We start from the raw sequence: 15,729 nt of genomic DNA, 5'->3' as shown, positions 1-15,729 counted from the left end.
AGCCTAGAAGATGGGCCCAGCCTGTGGGTGTCTCTTTCGAGTCATTTTTAACTTGGGGGATCACAGCCTGGTGCTAGCAAATCGTCTTCTATGGCAGCACCAGGAACAGCTTTACAGATGCCTTCTCTTGAAGGATTGCCCACCAGGGTCAAGTCAGTGTGCGGGGTCCCCCCAGGTACAAACTTCTAACCACATCCCCTGTGACTCTTGATTGTGTAAGTCTGTAGTAGACCAAATCATGGGGCTTCTAAGATATTCTCTCTTTCCCAATGGGGAGAGAGAGGCTCTGGGGTTCTGAGGCAACCGCATGTAGCCTTATAATCCTGGCCTCAGGGCAGACAGGGATGGTGGAGGTGGCCTGGCTCTGTACTTCCCTGCTAGAATCCATTTGCTGGATGACTTTGAATAACATATTCAACCACTCTGAGACCCAGTTTCCTTAATACCAAAGAGGTGATGATAATAGTACCAACTGCAGAAATCACTATGCAGATGAAACGAGAAACTGCATATAAAATACATCTACCAGCCAGGTGTGGTAATGCACTCCTGTGATCTCAGCAACTCCGGAGGCTGAGGCAAGAGGATTGCAAGTTCAAGGCCACCCATAGCAACTTAGAGAGACCCTACCTCAAAATAAAAAATAAAAAGGGCTGGGCATGTAAAACTCAGCAGTAGCGTGCCCCTGGGTTCAATCCTTAGTACTGTAAGAAAATTAGTAATAATAAATAAAAATAAAAGTATATTCACAACATTTAGTATGTGGTAAGTGTTTTTTTAAAAACAATCTTAATTTATTTCTTTTTTTTTTTCCAAACTGAGTTCATGATTGACAGGAAGTCACATTTTCTTAGATTATTAATCTTAATCAAAGATTATATTAAGAAACTATACATTAAACAGAGAAGTATTTAGAATAGAATGCAAACTGCATATGCATAATTGTGTAAAATGGGACCATCAGAGACGTTTTCTACCTGACATAACATCTTCCGGTGACATTCCTGAGGCCCCACGTTTGCTATCATCCTCCTCTTACAGGGATCAGGAGAGGACACTTTGGAATTTTAGTTCATCTCCGCTTCTCTTCTCAGGAGTGTGAACCCTAGAGAGGAGGAAGGGCATGCATGTATCATTTACTGCAGAACGGGGACCCTGTCTCCTGCCTCAGTTTCCCCATATGTAGAAGAGCCGGGGAGGCCATGTCTGTTGGAAGAGCTTCTGGCCCAGCCAGGACCTGCTCCTCATGTGGGAGGGGGAAGAGGCCTCCTGCCTCCCCCAGCCTCCCCAGGCTCAGAGAAAGTTCCCAGAGAACTCTTTTCTGGTGTTAACTTGTTAAGCCCTCTTACTAAGTGAGAATAGCAGCTGGTGGGGTGGACTCCGAACTAACACTAAAGTTAATTAGAAATGTCATCCTCCAGGGAGCAAGTTCCCCCGAGGAAAGGAAGGGACATGAATATTTCAGAGCCCTCTGGCTTCATGCACAGGTCTCTCGCCTTCTGAACTGCACGAGGTTCTCTCAGCCTTCCTCCCCATTTCCCTACCTCCTCCTGATCAGCTCCATGCAAAATTGATTTTCTCTCCCATCTGAAGAACTGGGCAGGGATGTTCTGGGAACTACCAGTTAGGAATGCTGGTCCCATCACACAGCCTCAGCATCCTGTGTGATCTTAAGAGAGCACCTTACCTTCTCTGGGGCCTTGGCCTTCCCATCTGTAGGGAAGCACTCCCAGATTGGATAGTCTGGGTGAGTACCTGGCAGAGGAGAAATGCCAGATGTCACTACCAAGCATCTGCTGGATGAATTCCTTGCACAGCAATGGGGTTTCTGCGGGCACAGAAAGCTCAAGACAAGAGTGGATTTCCTGTGGAAGAAGCACAAAGACTCTAGATCTTCAGTCCTAGAGAAGAAAGTTGGGGAAGCTCTTACCCACTGGGCTTTGACTGTTGGCAAAATGGTGTGCCAAGTGGCAGGAGACACAGCCTCGAGCACTGTCACAGGCTGCGCTCATGGAGGTAAAGGGTCCAGAACTCAGGAGCGGATAAAGAGCTGATATCCTGCATTATCTGGGCCACACCTGAGACTGTGTGCTCACCCTCAGAGAACCATCCAGACAGCGCAAGGACCCTTGAGAAGTGCTTGGCCAGCTTGAGGGAGGACTTGGAGACCATATTCTGAAGGCTGTGTATCCAAAGAAGAGAAAACTGGGTGGCAGGAGACTCAGACAGGCTCTGGGTGGGAAGGTGCTCACTCCAGAAGGAAGAAAGAAGACCAGAACTCTACCTAGGGGCTTCCAGGGACACTGGTGTCAATGTGGAAGAAGAAGGAGTGTACACATTGCAAGTCATAAGCCACAAAGAGGAACCAAGACTGAGCGGTCCTGTCAGGCCGCTGGGAAGCCTCCCTGCCCTGGGTAGAGACGCAAGGCTCTGCTTCTGAGATTCCCACATGACAAGAATCACAGCTGTCTGTGATGGGGTGCCATTTGCTGTCTGAGATGCTCGACCCAATGCATCCTTGTATACATGAGTGGCTTGAGGTTAGGGTCTTGGAACAGCAGCTGGCTCTTAGGGTTAGCTATCTCTGTGTTAGATATCTCTTAACTCAGTCCTCCAGACAACTCTTTAAGGTAGGTACCATTAGTATCGCCATTATGCATGTGAGGAAACTGAGGCACAGGGCAGCCCTTGCTGAAGGCCACGCTGCTATTAAATGGCAGAACCAGAAGAGAACCCTAGGCAGAGTCTGGCTCCAGAATCCATGCCCTGGACCACTTTGCTGGACTCCCTGCGATGGCAGTGACAAGCAGCCCACAGGAGGTAGGACGATACGTGGAGGCTCACGGGATGACAAGCTGGAGGGGTCTCCAAGTTCATGGGGAGAAGGCAAGTGTGGTGGCATGGGTCCCATGTTCCATTAGGAACCCGTTGGTCTGCTCTGTGTTGTCACCTCTGGCTCCGTGTGGGAGTGGCTGAACTGAGGTGCTTCCCGGCAGGGCTGGCTTCTTCCCATCTTCATCTCCTGCTTTCATGAAGGTAGGCCGAGCTGACCAGGAGGCCAGGGTCTGGAGCACTAAGGGACGCAGGCCATCAGGAGACTTGTGGTATTCCAGGGAACCAGGCAAAGGTAGCTGCAGACTCTGTTTTGGAGCCATCCACTGGTTCATTCATTCGCTCTGCACCAAGTGCTGCCTCTGCCCAACCCAAGCACGGTCCCAAAGCAATGGGGAGAACCCATATGACCAGGTCATGCACATGGTCTCAAGATGGGCCCATTTCCAGCCAGTTGATGCTAACTGGAGCCAGGAGCAAAATAATTATTTGTTTGTGTGGTGGGCATTAAACCATAATCGCTCTATCTGTCTAGCACCCACCACAGGCCCAGGGGAGCTCTGGGCTCAGGTGTGGGGGAGATGCTGTGCTTTGAAGCTGCCAACTCTTGTTGGGGTCCCAGCTCTACCGAAGGAAGCCATTTAGCTTCTCTCACCTTTGGTTTGCACCACTGTGATATGGGAGGGAAGCTTTGCTGTGAGGCTCTGAGACTCTGTAGGTTAAGCGCGTGGCTCAAGGCTGGGTGGGTGTGTTCGTTCGTTCATTCAATATTAAGGCGCTGAGGGGGCGAGGCCTATTCTAGGCTCCAGGGAAGCCACAGCCCAGCCCCCGCGAGCTCATATTGAATTGAGAGACAGGAAAGCATGTGGGCCAAGCAATAGTGAAGTGGAGCGTCGGGATAGTGAGTAGGCTGGGGCACCTGGGACTGCAAGTCAGGCTTGGCACCTGCTGTGTTCCATGTCTTGGGCGAGTCATAGTCCCTCACAGCCTCAGTTTCCCCAGCCTGGAGGAACGGTGGTTCTATATGCCCCTAGGCCTCAGGTGAGCTCTGGGCATGGACAGCTGGGGAGAAGGGGCAGGCCAGGGCCTCTGCCAGGCTTGGTCTTCCTGCCAGCTTCCAGACTAAGCATGCTGAGGCCAGGCCTGAGCCTGCTCTCCAGGCAATGTGCTCACCTACCTCACCTGGGACTGCTCCAGTGGCCAACAAGTGGCCAGGCCAAGCCTGGGGAGGAGGGAGGCGGGGCCTGTCTCTGGGATTCTGAGGGAGGCTTTTGCCAGCCTGTGCTGGGAGCCAGGATGCCTGGCTTCAAACTCCTTCATCAATGAGGCTTGTCACCTCATATGTGACATGGGGACATGCCAGCCTTGCCTGCCACCCAGGGTGTTTATGAGGAGCAGAGGAGGCAGCCCCTTGGCCTGGGGGGGACAGGGTCTTGCAGAAAATGGCAGTGCTGACAACATGCACCTACTATGTGTCAGGCTTTTGAACAAGTGCTGCCTGTTCATCTTGTGGCCCACAGCTGCACAAGTTTGTAAGGACCTGGGCTGGAGTTCAATTAAGATCTGCCTGGGACCAAAGCCCAGCTGGTTTCCATTATGTGTTTGGCTCTGAATGAATGAAGGGTGATAATGTCCTCCATTTTACAGAATGGGAAACTGAGGCTCAGAACATCACACATCTGATAAGAAAACTGACATCTGACTCTCCACTAGAAAGGTCAGCTGCTCGTGGTGTTTCAGTGGCAAAGAGGGGAGAGAGCGACTGGGATCCATGAATGCTAGAAAGATCTCCACAGCTCAATTCCTGAATCCTGGGGGATTGAGCCAAAATCTCACTCAGTCACAAGGATGGGTGAACCTCGAGGCTGTCCTTGGTGGGCTTCAGATCTGGCCATGATTTGCATGGCCAAGGTAGAAGGGAAGCATATTTTGGAGTCAAGACCTGGGTTCAAATCGGGTCTATGGAATGTCCACCGTGATTCTTGGTGGCAAAGGCTTCCAGCTGAGACGCCTCTGCCCTATGTAGTTGAGAGAACGTTCACCTTTCTTCACCCTTCTGGGCCTCGGTTTCTACTTCTTTGAAATGGGGAGAATGCTATCTACCCTGCAGGGACAAGCAAGGATAAATGAGATGATCTGTATGAGGCCTCAGGTCCCAGCACAGGGTCTCCCTGGCACACGGGGACTCAGGAAACTGTAGCTGGTGTTTCATTACTATCATCATCATTATTATTTCTGTGTCCCTTCCTGCCTTACAGTGCGGAAACAGGAAATTATAAAAGTGACAGAGCAGCTGATTGAAGCCATAAGCAATGGAGATTTTGAGTCCTACACGTGAGTCAGTTGGGCTCATTCTGCATGTCCTGCCTGGATCGTGGTTCAGGGGGTGCCAATGGCTAACTTTGGGGGTCCCTGTCACAGGCGCTCATTCATTCGCTCACTCTGCATGTGCTGTGAATGAGACTGAGCTCGAGTTTCTGTTCTGCACTCAGACTTGATGCTTCAACTTGAGCATTCCGCTTACAACTCCACTCTGTACTCAGTCCTCCGTCCCCTGCTCCCCGTCCTCATCTTGCTCCCAGGAGGAACTCCATCAAAGCTCCTTTGCTTCCTCAAGGAAAGAGAGGGTGTCTCCACTCCAGTATGGGAAGGAAGGGAGGGAGGGAGGCGGGCCCCTCCTCAGTCCTGCCAGTCCGGCTCCTGTCCTGGACCTTCTCAGCTTCTGACCTTGGCTGGGCTGGAGCAGGCAGGGACCCATAGGATGGGTATCTTCAGTGAGCAGGGAGGAGCAAAGCACCTCAAAACGGAACCCTGAATCAAGGTTCCGGGGACTAAGGCACCATGCACACAAATAGCATCAGATGAAGCAGGTAGTCTGCAACATCCCACAGTCGCTGCTGGCCTTTGCCAAGAGAAATGAGCATGGGCTTGGCTGGGGCGCCCCCTGGTGGTCCTTCCTGTTTTCTTGATCTGGCCCAAAAGCAGACTCTGCCCGTCCTAGGGAGCAAAATTTTGGACTTAGGCCTTAGCATTTTGGCCAGTGCTGGTGAGGCCTGGCTCTAGCGACCCCACATATGCTTTTTGGTAGAGAAAATCTGCAGAGGCAGAGTCACCTTGCCTGTTGGGTTAAGGCTAGTTGGGAATAACCTGGCTGGGGTTCACACCTTGGACAGTCTATTCCTGGTGTTCATTGTGCCCAGGAGCTGAAGTGTGCCTCCCAAAGGCTCAGCAGCCAGGATGGTTCTGGGGGGGAGGGTGGATTCTGCAGCAGTGGGTGGCAGAACCCCTAGAAATTCACTGATTTTCTCTGGAGGAACAAGGTGCTTGAGAGGTGCATGTTGAAACGGCAACTGGCGTATCCTGTACATATGTGTGTATGCACTCGTACACATATGTGCATGTTTGTGACTGTGTGCACAAGAAGTGTGCCCAAGTGTGTAGTCACGTGTATGCCTGGGTGTTGCATAAAGGCCCAGAAACAGATTGTTAGGCTGGTCTTGCCACTGGCCCTAGAAAAAACTAAATTGGGATATATCATGCCAATTGGGATATATCAATGACTCTGGAAAGACACATCCAGAGAGCAAGAGAGTGGGGGGACCCCACAGCCCCTATGCCCCTCAGTGCCATTTCTTGAGACCCCTTCCACCTCTGTGATGTCACTTTGGCATCTGCAGCCTACCCTAGGTTCTGACTCTTGCCATGACCTCTGGGGCCCTTGTCTGGGCCCTGGAGTCTGGGTGCTGTGTGTCCCTGAATAAGCCCCTGCATCTCCCTTAGCCTTGGTTTCCCCATCTGTACAATGCAGCCTCTGAGTCCTGCCATTCTAAGAGGCAGGGCCACCCAGACACCTCCACCAGTGGTGTGCTCAGTCTCCCACACACTCAGCCCCCAGCTCCCACCCTTGGAAGGTTCTGGAGCTGACAGTGTCCTGAGCACCCTGTTTGGTCTGAGCACAGATCCCATCTCCCTGGCTTAATCTGGCTGGAGAATCTGAGGTCCCGAGTGGAGAAATGCACTGTGTGGGCTCACCTGAGCTTTAGGCAGCTCGGGTAATGCTGGGTCTGACATCCTCCTCCAGTATCCCTAATTCCACCCTGGATTGGGTGTTTCATCCTTCCTGGGGAATTTCTTACCCCTGGCTTCATTGCTTTGCCACAGGGGTTTATGTTGTCCCTCAAAAGATTCTATAAATCTGGGGATGAGGGAGATAACTTGTTCCCTTGCCCAGCTGGTTGTCAGTGTCTCCTGGAAGGAGCAGCTGGCTGATCGCAGCCTCTGTTTGCTGAGGGCCTCCTCAGCCACGCCCTCGTGCTCCTCCCTTCCAGGTGCTCCTCCTCTGATACCATTTTCTTCATCTTCCGGAAGGGGAACTGAGGCTCAAGTCAGGGCACTTCTGCAAAATTAGCAAAATGCAGGGACTTACTTGGCCTGGTGAACAGAGGTCCTTTTTTTTTTTTTTTTTTTTTTTTTTTTTTTTTTAAAGAGAGAGAGAGAATTTTTTAATATTTATTTTTTAGTTTTCAGCAGACACAACATCTTTGTTTGTATGTGGTGCTGAGGATCCAACCCGGGCCACACGCATGCCAGGCGCTACTGCTTGAGCCACATCCCCAGCCCCGATCCCTTTTATGAAAAAGAAACGGTAGCCACCTACTTTCACACCCCAGGAAGACAAACTAGGGAACGCCCCCTCTGGATCCACGGCTCAGGCCGGAACCCTGAATGGGAAGCAGAAAGCAGTCTCTCTCTCCTGTTGGCACACTTTGCCTACAGCAGGACCCTGCTCACCTACTCATGTTTCTCTTGCTTCAAGAGGTTGAGCCACTTGCTTAGGGTCTCATAACCATAAGTGGCAGAGCCAGGACTTGTACCTAGGTTTCCTCGATCTAGATGGCACCATCCACTCAGCCATGCCCCACACTTGGCAGTCTGCAAGCCCCTTCCAGCAGTCTCCCTGATCGCCCTTCAGGGGCTCCCCCTGCAAGGCCACAGCAAGAAGCTGCCCCAGCCCCTCTTTCCTCTGGCTTCCTCCCCCAGGAAGATGTGCGACCCCGGGATGACGGCCTTCGAACCCGAGGCCCTGGGGAACCTGGTCGAGGGCCTGGACTTCCATCGATTCTATTTTGAAAACCGTGAGCAATCCCTTCTCTCTGGGGTGCCTGTTGTCTGCTCTCGTTCCATGTCCTGCCGGATGGCACAGCAGGGTGACGGGCAGGGCCCCAGGGGCGGCTCAGGAGCCAGAGAAGAGGAGGATTCCGTATGGACCAGGGTTGGTACCCTCTTGGTTCCCTCTCCTAACCCTGGCCTATCCACTGCCGGCCTGACTTGTCCCTCCTGTGGCTGAGGATGGGGCAAGGTGGGGTGGGGGGTTCCCAGAAATCAGGGATACTGGTGACAAGCCATTGCAGCCCTCTCCTATCCTTGACCCTGGGAGGGGTCTGGGGCAGGCATTAGTTCCTGTTTCATAGATAAGGGAGCCTTCCCACTGGCTCACACCCCAAGCTACATCGTGATGTCTGAAGCCATCCCGGCTGCCCCGCTGGTCACAAGCTGGCTCCTGGGTTGTGGTGCACATGCCCTCTGTAGGCGGGCAGTGCAGGAAAGAGGGGGGGACAGCGAGCTCACACTGCTGTGCCCCTGCCTGTTTGTCTAGGTCTCTGTCCTGCATGTCCGTCCTTTCTGGGCCTCTCCTCTGCAGGAGAGACCTCGCCAGCTTTGCAACCAGGGGCTGTCAGGGGGCTGCAGCTGGGCCTGCCCTGGGGTGCTTTCTGCCTGTGTCTGTGTCTCACCTAGGCCACGGGTCGGACAGGGACCAGGAAATGGGCATGCAGGTTAGACTCATGCAGCTTTAGGATCTGGAGGAAGGACCCCAGAGGCGGTCTATCTGGGCCCCCCCAAGGTGAGGGGCATGTACCATTAGGACTATGCAACAGGATTTCAGGGCTGTGCAGGCACCACCTGAAACACTGACTATCACAGGGAGAAGGCTGTTCCTTCGAAAATCTCTTTCCATACTCCTGCTCCAACCTAGGGGAAAGGCTCAGTTGGGTGCTAGCCTATCCTTACCAGGTCTCCAAACTAATGTCCCTTTATATCAAGGATTAAGCCAATTCTAGGCTTCAATCCCTGGCAGGCAAGAGCCTGGGATAGAGTTGCGTAACTTTATTTTCTCTGAACTTAGTATTAAGATTTTATTCTATGATACTGATTGTTCATTAATGCTTGTGCACAAAAGTTTTCTTTCAAAATAAACATGTAAATTAGTAAAGTGAGTCAATCCAGGAACATATCTTCATGAAATAAGCACAGGTGGCCCTTGCATATGGTCAAAACAGCAAGGTTGGTACTTCAGTGACCGAAGATCTCGTCCAACTCTTTGTCATTCAGAAGAGGAAACTGAGGCCCAAAGAGGGAAATGACTTGTCCAAAGGAAACCAGAGGCAGAACCTAAACCTGATTCACTCTCCTCCCATTGCCAGTGTCACCAGCTCCATCTGCACAGTAGCAGCCTCCAGTTAGGGGGGACATTCCTTCCCTGGCCTTCACCCCTCTCTAACTGAATTTTATAGAGTACAGACTACAGGGGACCTCTCCCTAGAAAAAAGCTGTGAAGAATGAAGCTACATCTTCCTTTAATAAATCAGCAGCAGTAGAGATGAAATCCTTATGTGAAGAGGGGTGGCTGGGCCCCATGGGTCCCCATCACCCTGGAGTTCACACACAGATCCTGGGCTACTACCATACCTCTGCTATGGGGGCACTGGTCACCTGGTATAAACTCTCCTGTCCTGACAAATCAGAGCAGAGACCAGGCCAAGGCTCCACTTTGAGGGTGCAGGGATGATCATGGGACCAAACAGAGAGAGGAACCCCTGCAGTTCCCGTCTGCCTGTGCAGCAGCTGCCATTTTGCGCTGACCCATGTCTTGACCATCTGGTCACTTCCAAGGCAGCATCCACAGGAGCAAAAGACCGAGAGTGGCCACTCACTCATACCCTCCATGTGGCTAGTTCTTTCTTGTAGAGGGTGTGGCCTTGTTTCCCACCCTATCCATAGGGTGGATACTGGGGCCTTTAATCTAGATGAGAGACACCATGTTAACATGGTGTCCTGGGGACCTCAGTCCTTAACAACAGTGGTAATACCCACCCCCTGACAATGCTAAACCGTTCATCCCTTCTGGAATTGTTCTGTATTGTCCTAATTCAGTTCCACCAGGAGCCTGACTTCTTTTAGGTTCTGTTGTAGTACTTTCAGAAACTGGCCCAGGTTGGGCCAAGTTAGACGGCTTCTCTGGACCTCAGTTTCCTACTAGAGAGATGCTTTAAAATAGTTGGTTTTTCCTCCCTGCATGCTGTCAGGGACATTGCACAGATGCTTTGTTTAGGAGTGCCCTTTGACCTCTGAGGCTACCCAAGTCAATGACACTAAAGCTCCACCTTCTGTATGCCTGAGAGCCCAGAATTTTAAGCCTGTTATTCTATATGTCGAAGACTCATGATTTTGGTGATTTATTGAAAACCCTGTGATTACAATATTAGGAAATGGAGGCTATTGGGTACTTTCTGCAATCCAGAAAAAAATTAGACTCTTTACACTTTTCAGGAAATAAGTGGCTCACAAATCTGGCTGCATATCAGAATCTGAGGATGGGGACTGGGAAGGGAGATTTTTATTAGTCTCTTAAACTGGGGTGTCTAGGGGTGGAACTGAAGAATGTGCATTTTGAATCAGTTATTCAAATAGGACCTATATTGGGGCTCTTCTTAAGGGTTCCTCGAAAGGGTGAGAATCAGCCAACTGATTCTCTAACCCACCCCTGGGTCATTGTCTTTCTGTGCTTTTATTTTTTATCTTGATGAAAAAAAGAAAAACAGCTGTTCTATAATAATAATTGCAGTGGTGACCTCATATAGCAAGAGGTAGTTCAGATCCTTTTATCAGTTCAGTTATGATTACAAGAGCTATGCATCCCCCCCTAAACTCTGGAAAGCTCCATGACCTCACTCCATGACTACCAATCCCAAAAGTTAAAGGTTCTAAGATTCTACAATTCTCATATTCTCCCTGTTTTCACAATTCTGTATGTTTCTCATGGAGGTGGCCAACAGGCAGCCCACAGGTCATATCTGGACTGCAGAAGCTTTCCATGTGGCCTGTGTCATGTTTTAAATTCAAAGTCTATATCACTAATAAAAGTGAAGAGTTTCATAGAAACATCCAGATTTCCAGATCCTCTTGAGACACCCAGTGTGGCAACAGGGGTCCCACCTATTCACATGGTAACCCCAGCGAAGCTGTGGGCCAGGCACTCCCTTTTGATGGGACAAGGAGGTCTATCCGCCACAGTTCCCATTACTCCCTGTCATCTCCCTGACCCAGAAGGGTCCATTTTTGTGCCTGCCTGGCCCATGTAGGATCTGGGTCTGAGGCAGGTGGAGCTCACCTAGTTCCTTAATCATTTTGGCCTTATAATTCCGTGTGTCCAAGAGACTATGATTGTAAAATCCCACTCCCTCCTGTTTGGAAAACTCTGCGTGTCTGGAGTTCACTGCGTCTGCACGGGGGTGGGAGGTCTCTGTTACCTAGCAGTTCTGCCTGGACTCCCAGCTATCCGAGCCCTCTCACAAGACTCCCCTTCTGCAAATGAGGCAGGGGGAGGGGCCTCCCCTGATAGGGCTCCTGCGAGTTGAGAAAGTGAAGGAGGGGAGGCAGGAGGCCCCCCAGTTGCATCTGCTCTGCCCCTCCCGTCCCTGCCTCCAGTGTGGTCCCGGAACAGCAAGCCTGTGCACACCACCATCCTGAACCCCCACATCCACCTGATGGGGGACGAGTCCGCCTGCATCGCCTACATCCGCATCACGCAGTATCTGGATGCGGGCGGCATTCCCCGCACCGCCCAGTCAGAGGAGACCCGCGTCTGGCACCGCAGGGATGGCAAATGGCAGATTGTCCACTTCCACAGATCCGGGGCGCCCTCTGTCCTGCCCCAGTAAGAATCCTTCCTTCCCACTTGCCCCAGGGTATTCTAAAGGCATGGGGGGTTGTTGGCCTAGAGCGGGGACCTGTCTCTGAAGCCACCAAGCAAGGTGGGAGGAGCCCAGGAGGGAGACCTCGGGAGCTGCAGGTCCGGGGGGGCCGAGCTGGACCAGAGCCCTGGGAGGCGGTAGGCGGGCTCCCTCAGGTTCCTTGGGGCTCACCATCTGCACTGTGCCTTGCAGTTGAAGGACCAGGCTGGGGTCGCCGCGTTGCTGTGTCGCAAGGGTCCACTCCTTGTTCGTGGAATGTGCTGCTGGTTCTCCCACTTGGATCTTGCTGGAATTCTCCCCATCACGTTGTCCCACCACCGCCACTGTCAACTCTGTACCTGCATCAAGAAAACCTGCTGTTCACAAAGCCATCACGACTGCAGAGCAAATGGCCAGGTCTCCCAGCCCCAGTTCTCAGTCTCCGCTCTCCCTCCGCCAGGGTGGGGCTTCCTCAGGCCCCGGGGCCCAGGGTGCTGGCCCCAGGGACCCCCAACCTCTACCTGGCTGTTGTTGGCCTAGTCTGGCCTTGGCTGTAGGCAGAAATGCCCCAGCCGTGTGTTCAGGGAAAAGGAGGGGCATGTGCTGAGGATCTCTCCTCCTCTGGGGTCCCTGGGGAAGGGCAGATGAACACCCCAAGTCTCCAGAGCCAAACTCCCCTGTGGGAGAGGGTAAGAGAGGAGCAGACACTAGGAGCCCCTGCTTCAAACTGCTTCCTGACCCCCTGCTGGCCTGCACTGCCCTCCCTCGAGGTTGGTCAGCAGACCTGGCCCCCCATGTGGACAGTCCCACCCCTCAGGTGTCCCCACTTGCTGCCTTCCAACGCTAACCCACCACCTGCCCTCCCATGGTCCCTGGAGAATTCCGGCTTGGTCCTGTCTGAGAGGGGATCTGGTTGTGTTTCAGGGTCAAAAGAAAGCAACGTTTAGGTATCACTTCTACTTGGACCGCATGCCTTTTTATAGCCAAACTTCTGTGTATTTCGTAAATGGATTTTGCGTTGATGGATATTTATGTAATAACTAGACCTCTCAAATTATTGTGAGAAGGGTTGGGCTGGCAAGAGGGGGGGTGGGAAGAGGGATGAGGGGGTAGTTTTTATTCTGTTCTAGACTTTTTTTGTTTTCTTCTTCTTTTGTCATTTCTGAGATGGACCTTGTCACCTGTGGTACTCTGAGGCCAAGAGGGGCTCAGCCCAGGGATCATGGTCTCTCTGCCATTCTGGTCTGAGGTGAGCCAACACAGGCTTTCCTCCCAGGATGGGGGAGCATCCGATGCCAGTGTGACTAGGAGATGGCAAGGCAGAGCAGGGAGCAGGGAGGTTGGCAGGATGGAAACATCCAGGCTCTGTTTTGCTACTCCCTCAAAACTCGGTCCTATGACTGCACTTCCCAGGATCTCATCCCATCTGTCTGTGCAGCCCTCGTACCTCTGAGGGCCCCGGGAACATGTGTCCTCACTGCCTCTCTCCCCCTGGCATCTGGTGGTCAAAGCAGAGCCCTGGAAATGTCTACTTGCCACGCCTCCTCCTGGACCTCAGGCTCTCCTCCTCTCTGCTCGCTTCTCCTCTCGCCCACCCTCTTCCCCTGGGATTGACTCTGGTGTGAGTGCCTTGGCACGTCCATGGGGATCTGCTGTCTGCACTGTTCTCTTTGCATGACTTTATATGCAGTAAGTATGTTAAAAACAAAAATGAAAAGAAGAAAAACAGCAAAATCAATCTACATGTTTTGGACAAAATAATAATCATAATAATAGAGGTTGTATTCTCAGTGTCCGATTCGGGATTATGTTGCTGCCTCTCCGTGCTTCTGGCCTCTGTGTGGCCGTGTTTTGCCAGCATGAGATACTGTCCCCTCGGGAGGATTTCAGGGGAGGAAGAGCCACATCTCCAGGGTTTTGGGAGGAGGCTCTGGGTATTGGGAGGAGTGGAACTGGTGAGGTCATTTAATCCAGAATTTTCTGCCTTTCCCTATCACGAGCTGTCTGCTGGGTTCCTTTTTCAGTCCTGCTGCCCAAGGACAGGTGAGACAGGCTGGGCTGCAGGCCAGGAAATTGGCTGCCGAAGCCTCCTGTTTCCAAGCTGGTCTATCGCTGGCCTCTGCAAGTTCCTTTGCAGAGACCCTGATGCCCAGGCCTCAGGGTGGGCTCTTGGCCTGCCCCAGGTCCAGAGGGCCTCTCAGTACTGTCCAGTGATCCTATCATCCCAGCAGCAAAACCACCTGTCCCTCTGTGAATTGCCAGGTCCCCCCCAGCCATCCCCAGCCAAAGCTGAGGGTGTGTCCTTCACCAGGGGATGCTGCAATTACCGAGCAAGTTCTGGTCCCTTCTCCAGCCTCAGTTTCCCCATTGGTTAAAAGGGTTAAGTGTTCCCACTCAAGCTGATGGAGGATCACACAGATGGTGACATGAAGCCCATCTCGCCTGTGAGAACTTCCAGGCTTCCTCCCTGACTGGCCTCTAATTTGCTTCTGGGCCTGGCCAGTCCCCACCCTCTGCCCCGCTGGCCCCTCGGTCCCCTCTTTGGTGCCATCTGCTGCTCATCAGCAGTGGCTGCGGGGGGAAAGAGAAGTGGTAGGAGGGTTAGGAGGCTTCAATTCCCAGCTCTGACCAGACTTGCAGTGTGACCTTGGGCCCATCCTTTCCCGTCTCTGCACCTTGGTTTCCCTACCAGAGGAAGCTGAGCAGAAGGACCCCAAGGTCCTACCTGTCATTGGCCGACACACCGCCTGCCCACCATGTGCCTCTCCAAGTGCTAGAGAAGTGGAGGCAGGTTCCTGCCCCAGGCCGAGATGGCCCCCAATGTGGAGGTGGGTGGGTGACCGCCTGGTGTAGACCCCGAGGCCCCACAGTGACCCTGAGGCAGCAGGCGGGAGAAACGGGCAGAAAAAGCTTCCCAGAGCCCACCCTCACCAGTCTCCATGCTCCTCCCAAACACCCTTTAGATGCAAAAAATAAAATTAAAAAAAAAAAAAAACAAACCCAAGCCAAAACCCAGACTCCAGCATGCAAATACGTTTACAGGAAAGCACTCTCCTGGGTCTGTGCCCACCATGGCTCGTCCCCTCACCCCGGCCTCCAGTCTCCCTTCGGAGGGAGACCCTTTGGGGGATGTGTTTGACAGACTCCCCATGCTGGTTTCTTTGTTATTATTTGTTTTGGGTTCTGTTTTTAGTTCTTTCTTTTCTTTTCTTTTCTTTTTTTTTTTTTAAATATGTGGCTGTGAACTTGAATGACCACTGCTCAAACTTTCTGCTGGGGGCGGGCGCGGGGGAGGGAAAGGGGTGTCTGTTTTATTCTTGGTGTTTTCAGTGCAATAAATAGCTACAAACTTCTGTGCACTCCTTGTCTCTCTCTGTCTTGGCCAAGCACCATGCGCTAAGAGGTGTTCCTTCTCTGTCCCAGATCTCTCCTGTGGAAAAAGACAAGTCCCAGTCTTTATTCTGTTGGACTGGCTTAGATGACACGCTCAAGGTTGAGCCAATCACTCAACCCCACACACACCCAGAACCAGGGATGGAATCAGTGTCTTCTCAGGTTCTTGAGGGTACCTTTAACAAGAGCAAGAGGGTGGGTATGGGTTCCCATAACAACCAAGAGGTAAAGTCTTCCTCAGCCCCCCAAGGGGTGGGGAGGGGTGTGTGTGTGTGGGGGGGGAGGTTGTGGCCTCCAGGCCCTGGCTTTCCTTGTAGAATGAACCTCACAGACTAGCCTCAGGTCTCAGAGCACCTGGTGAGCTCTCTGGGGAAAGGTGTGAGAGATACCTACAGTTTGTGGGCGGAGCCTCTGATACAGGGGCCTTGGGCTGGGGAGTTGGATGCCAGGAGAGGGCCCATTGGCTGCAGGGAGATTCTCTGGATCCAAACTG

At 52.3% G+C, this 15,729-nt stretch overlaps 1 protein-coding gene across 2 annotated transcripts in view; it reads left to right on the top strand.

Moving 5' to 3' along the window:
* Camk2a (calcium/calmodulin dependent protein kinase II alpha) overlaps nt 1-14,865 on the top strand; it is a 32,238-nt gene extending 17,373 nt beyond the window's left edge. For both annotated transcript variants that reach the window (XM_026414639.2, XM_026414638.2), the window contains 4 exons: nt 5,091-5,166; nt 7,873-7,967; nt 11,599-11,827; nt 12,057-14,865. In XM_026414639.2, the coding sequence (XP_026270424.1) occupies nt 5,091-5,166; nt 7,873-7,967; nt 11,599-11,827; nt 12,057-12,060 (404 nt within the window). In that variant the 3' untranslated portion in view covers nt 12,061-14,865. The remainder of the gene's footprint in view (nt 1-5,090; nt 5,167-7,872; nt 7,968-11,598; nt 11,828-12,056) is intronic.
* The last annotated feature ends 864 nt before the right edge of the window (nt 14,866-15,729 follow it).

The sequence above is a fragment of the Urocitellus parryii genome, chromosome 1 (assembly GCF_045843805.1).
Source record: "Urocitellus parryii isolate mUroPar1 chromosome 1, mUroPar1.hap1, whole genome shotgun sequence".
NCBI classification, from domain to species: domain Eukaryota; kingdom Metazoa; phylum Chordata; class Mammalia; order Rodentia; family Sciuridae; genus Urocitellus; species Urocitellus parryii.
Note: the sequence above shows the minus strand (reverse complement) of the source record. Positions and strands in the feature narration are given on the sequence as shown.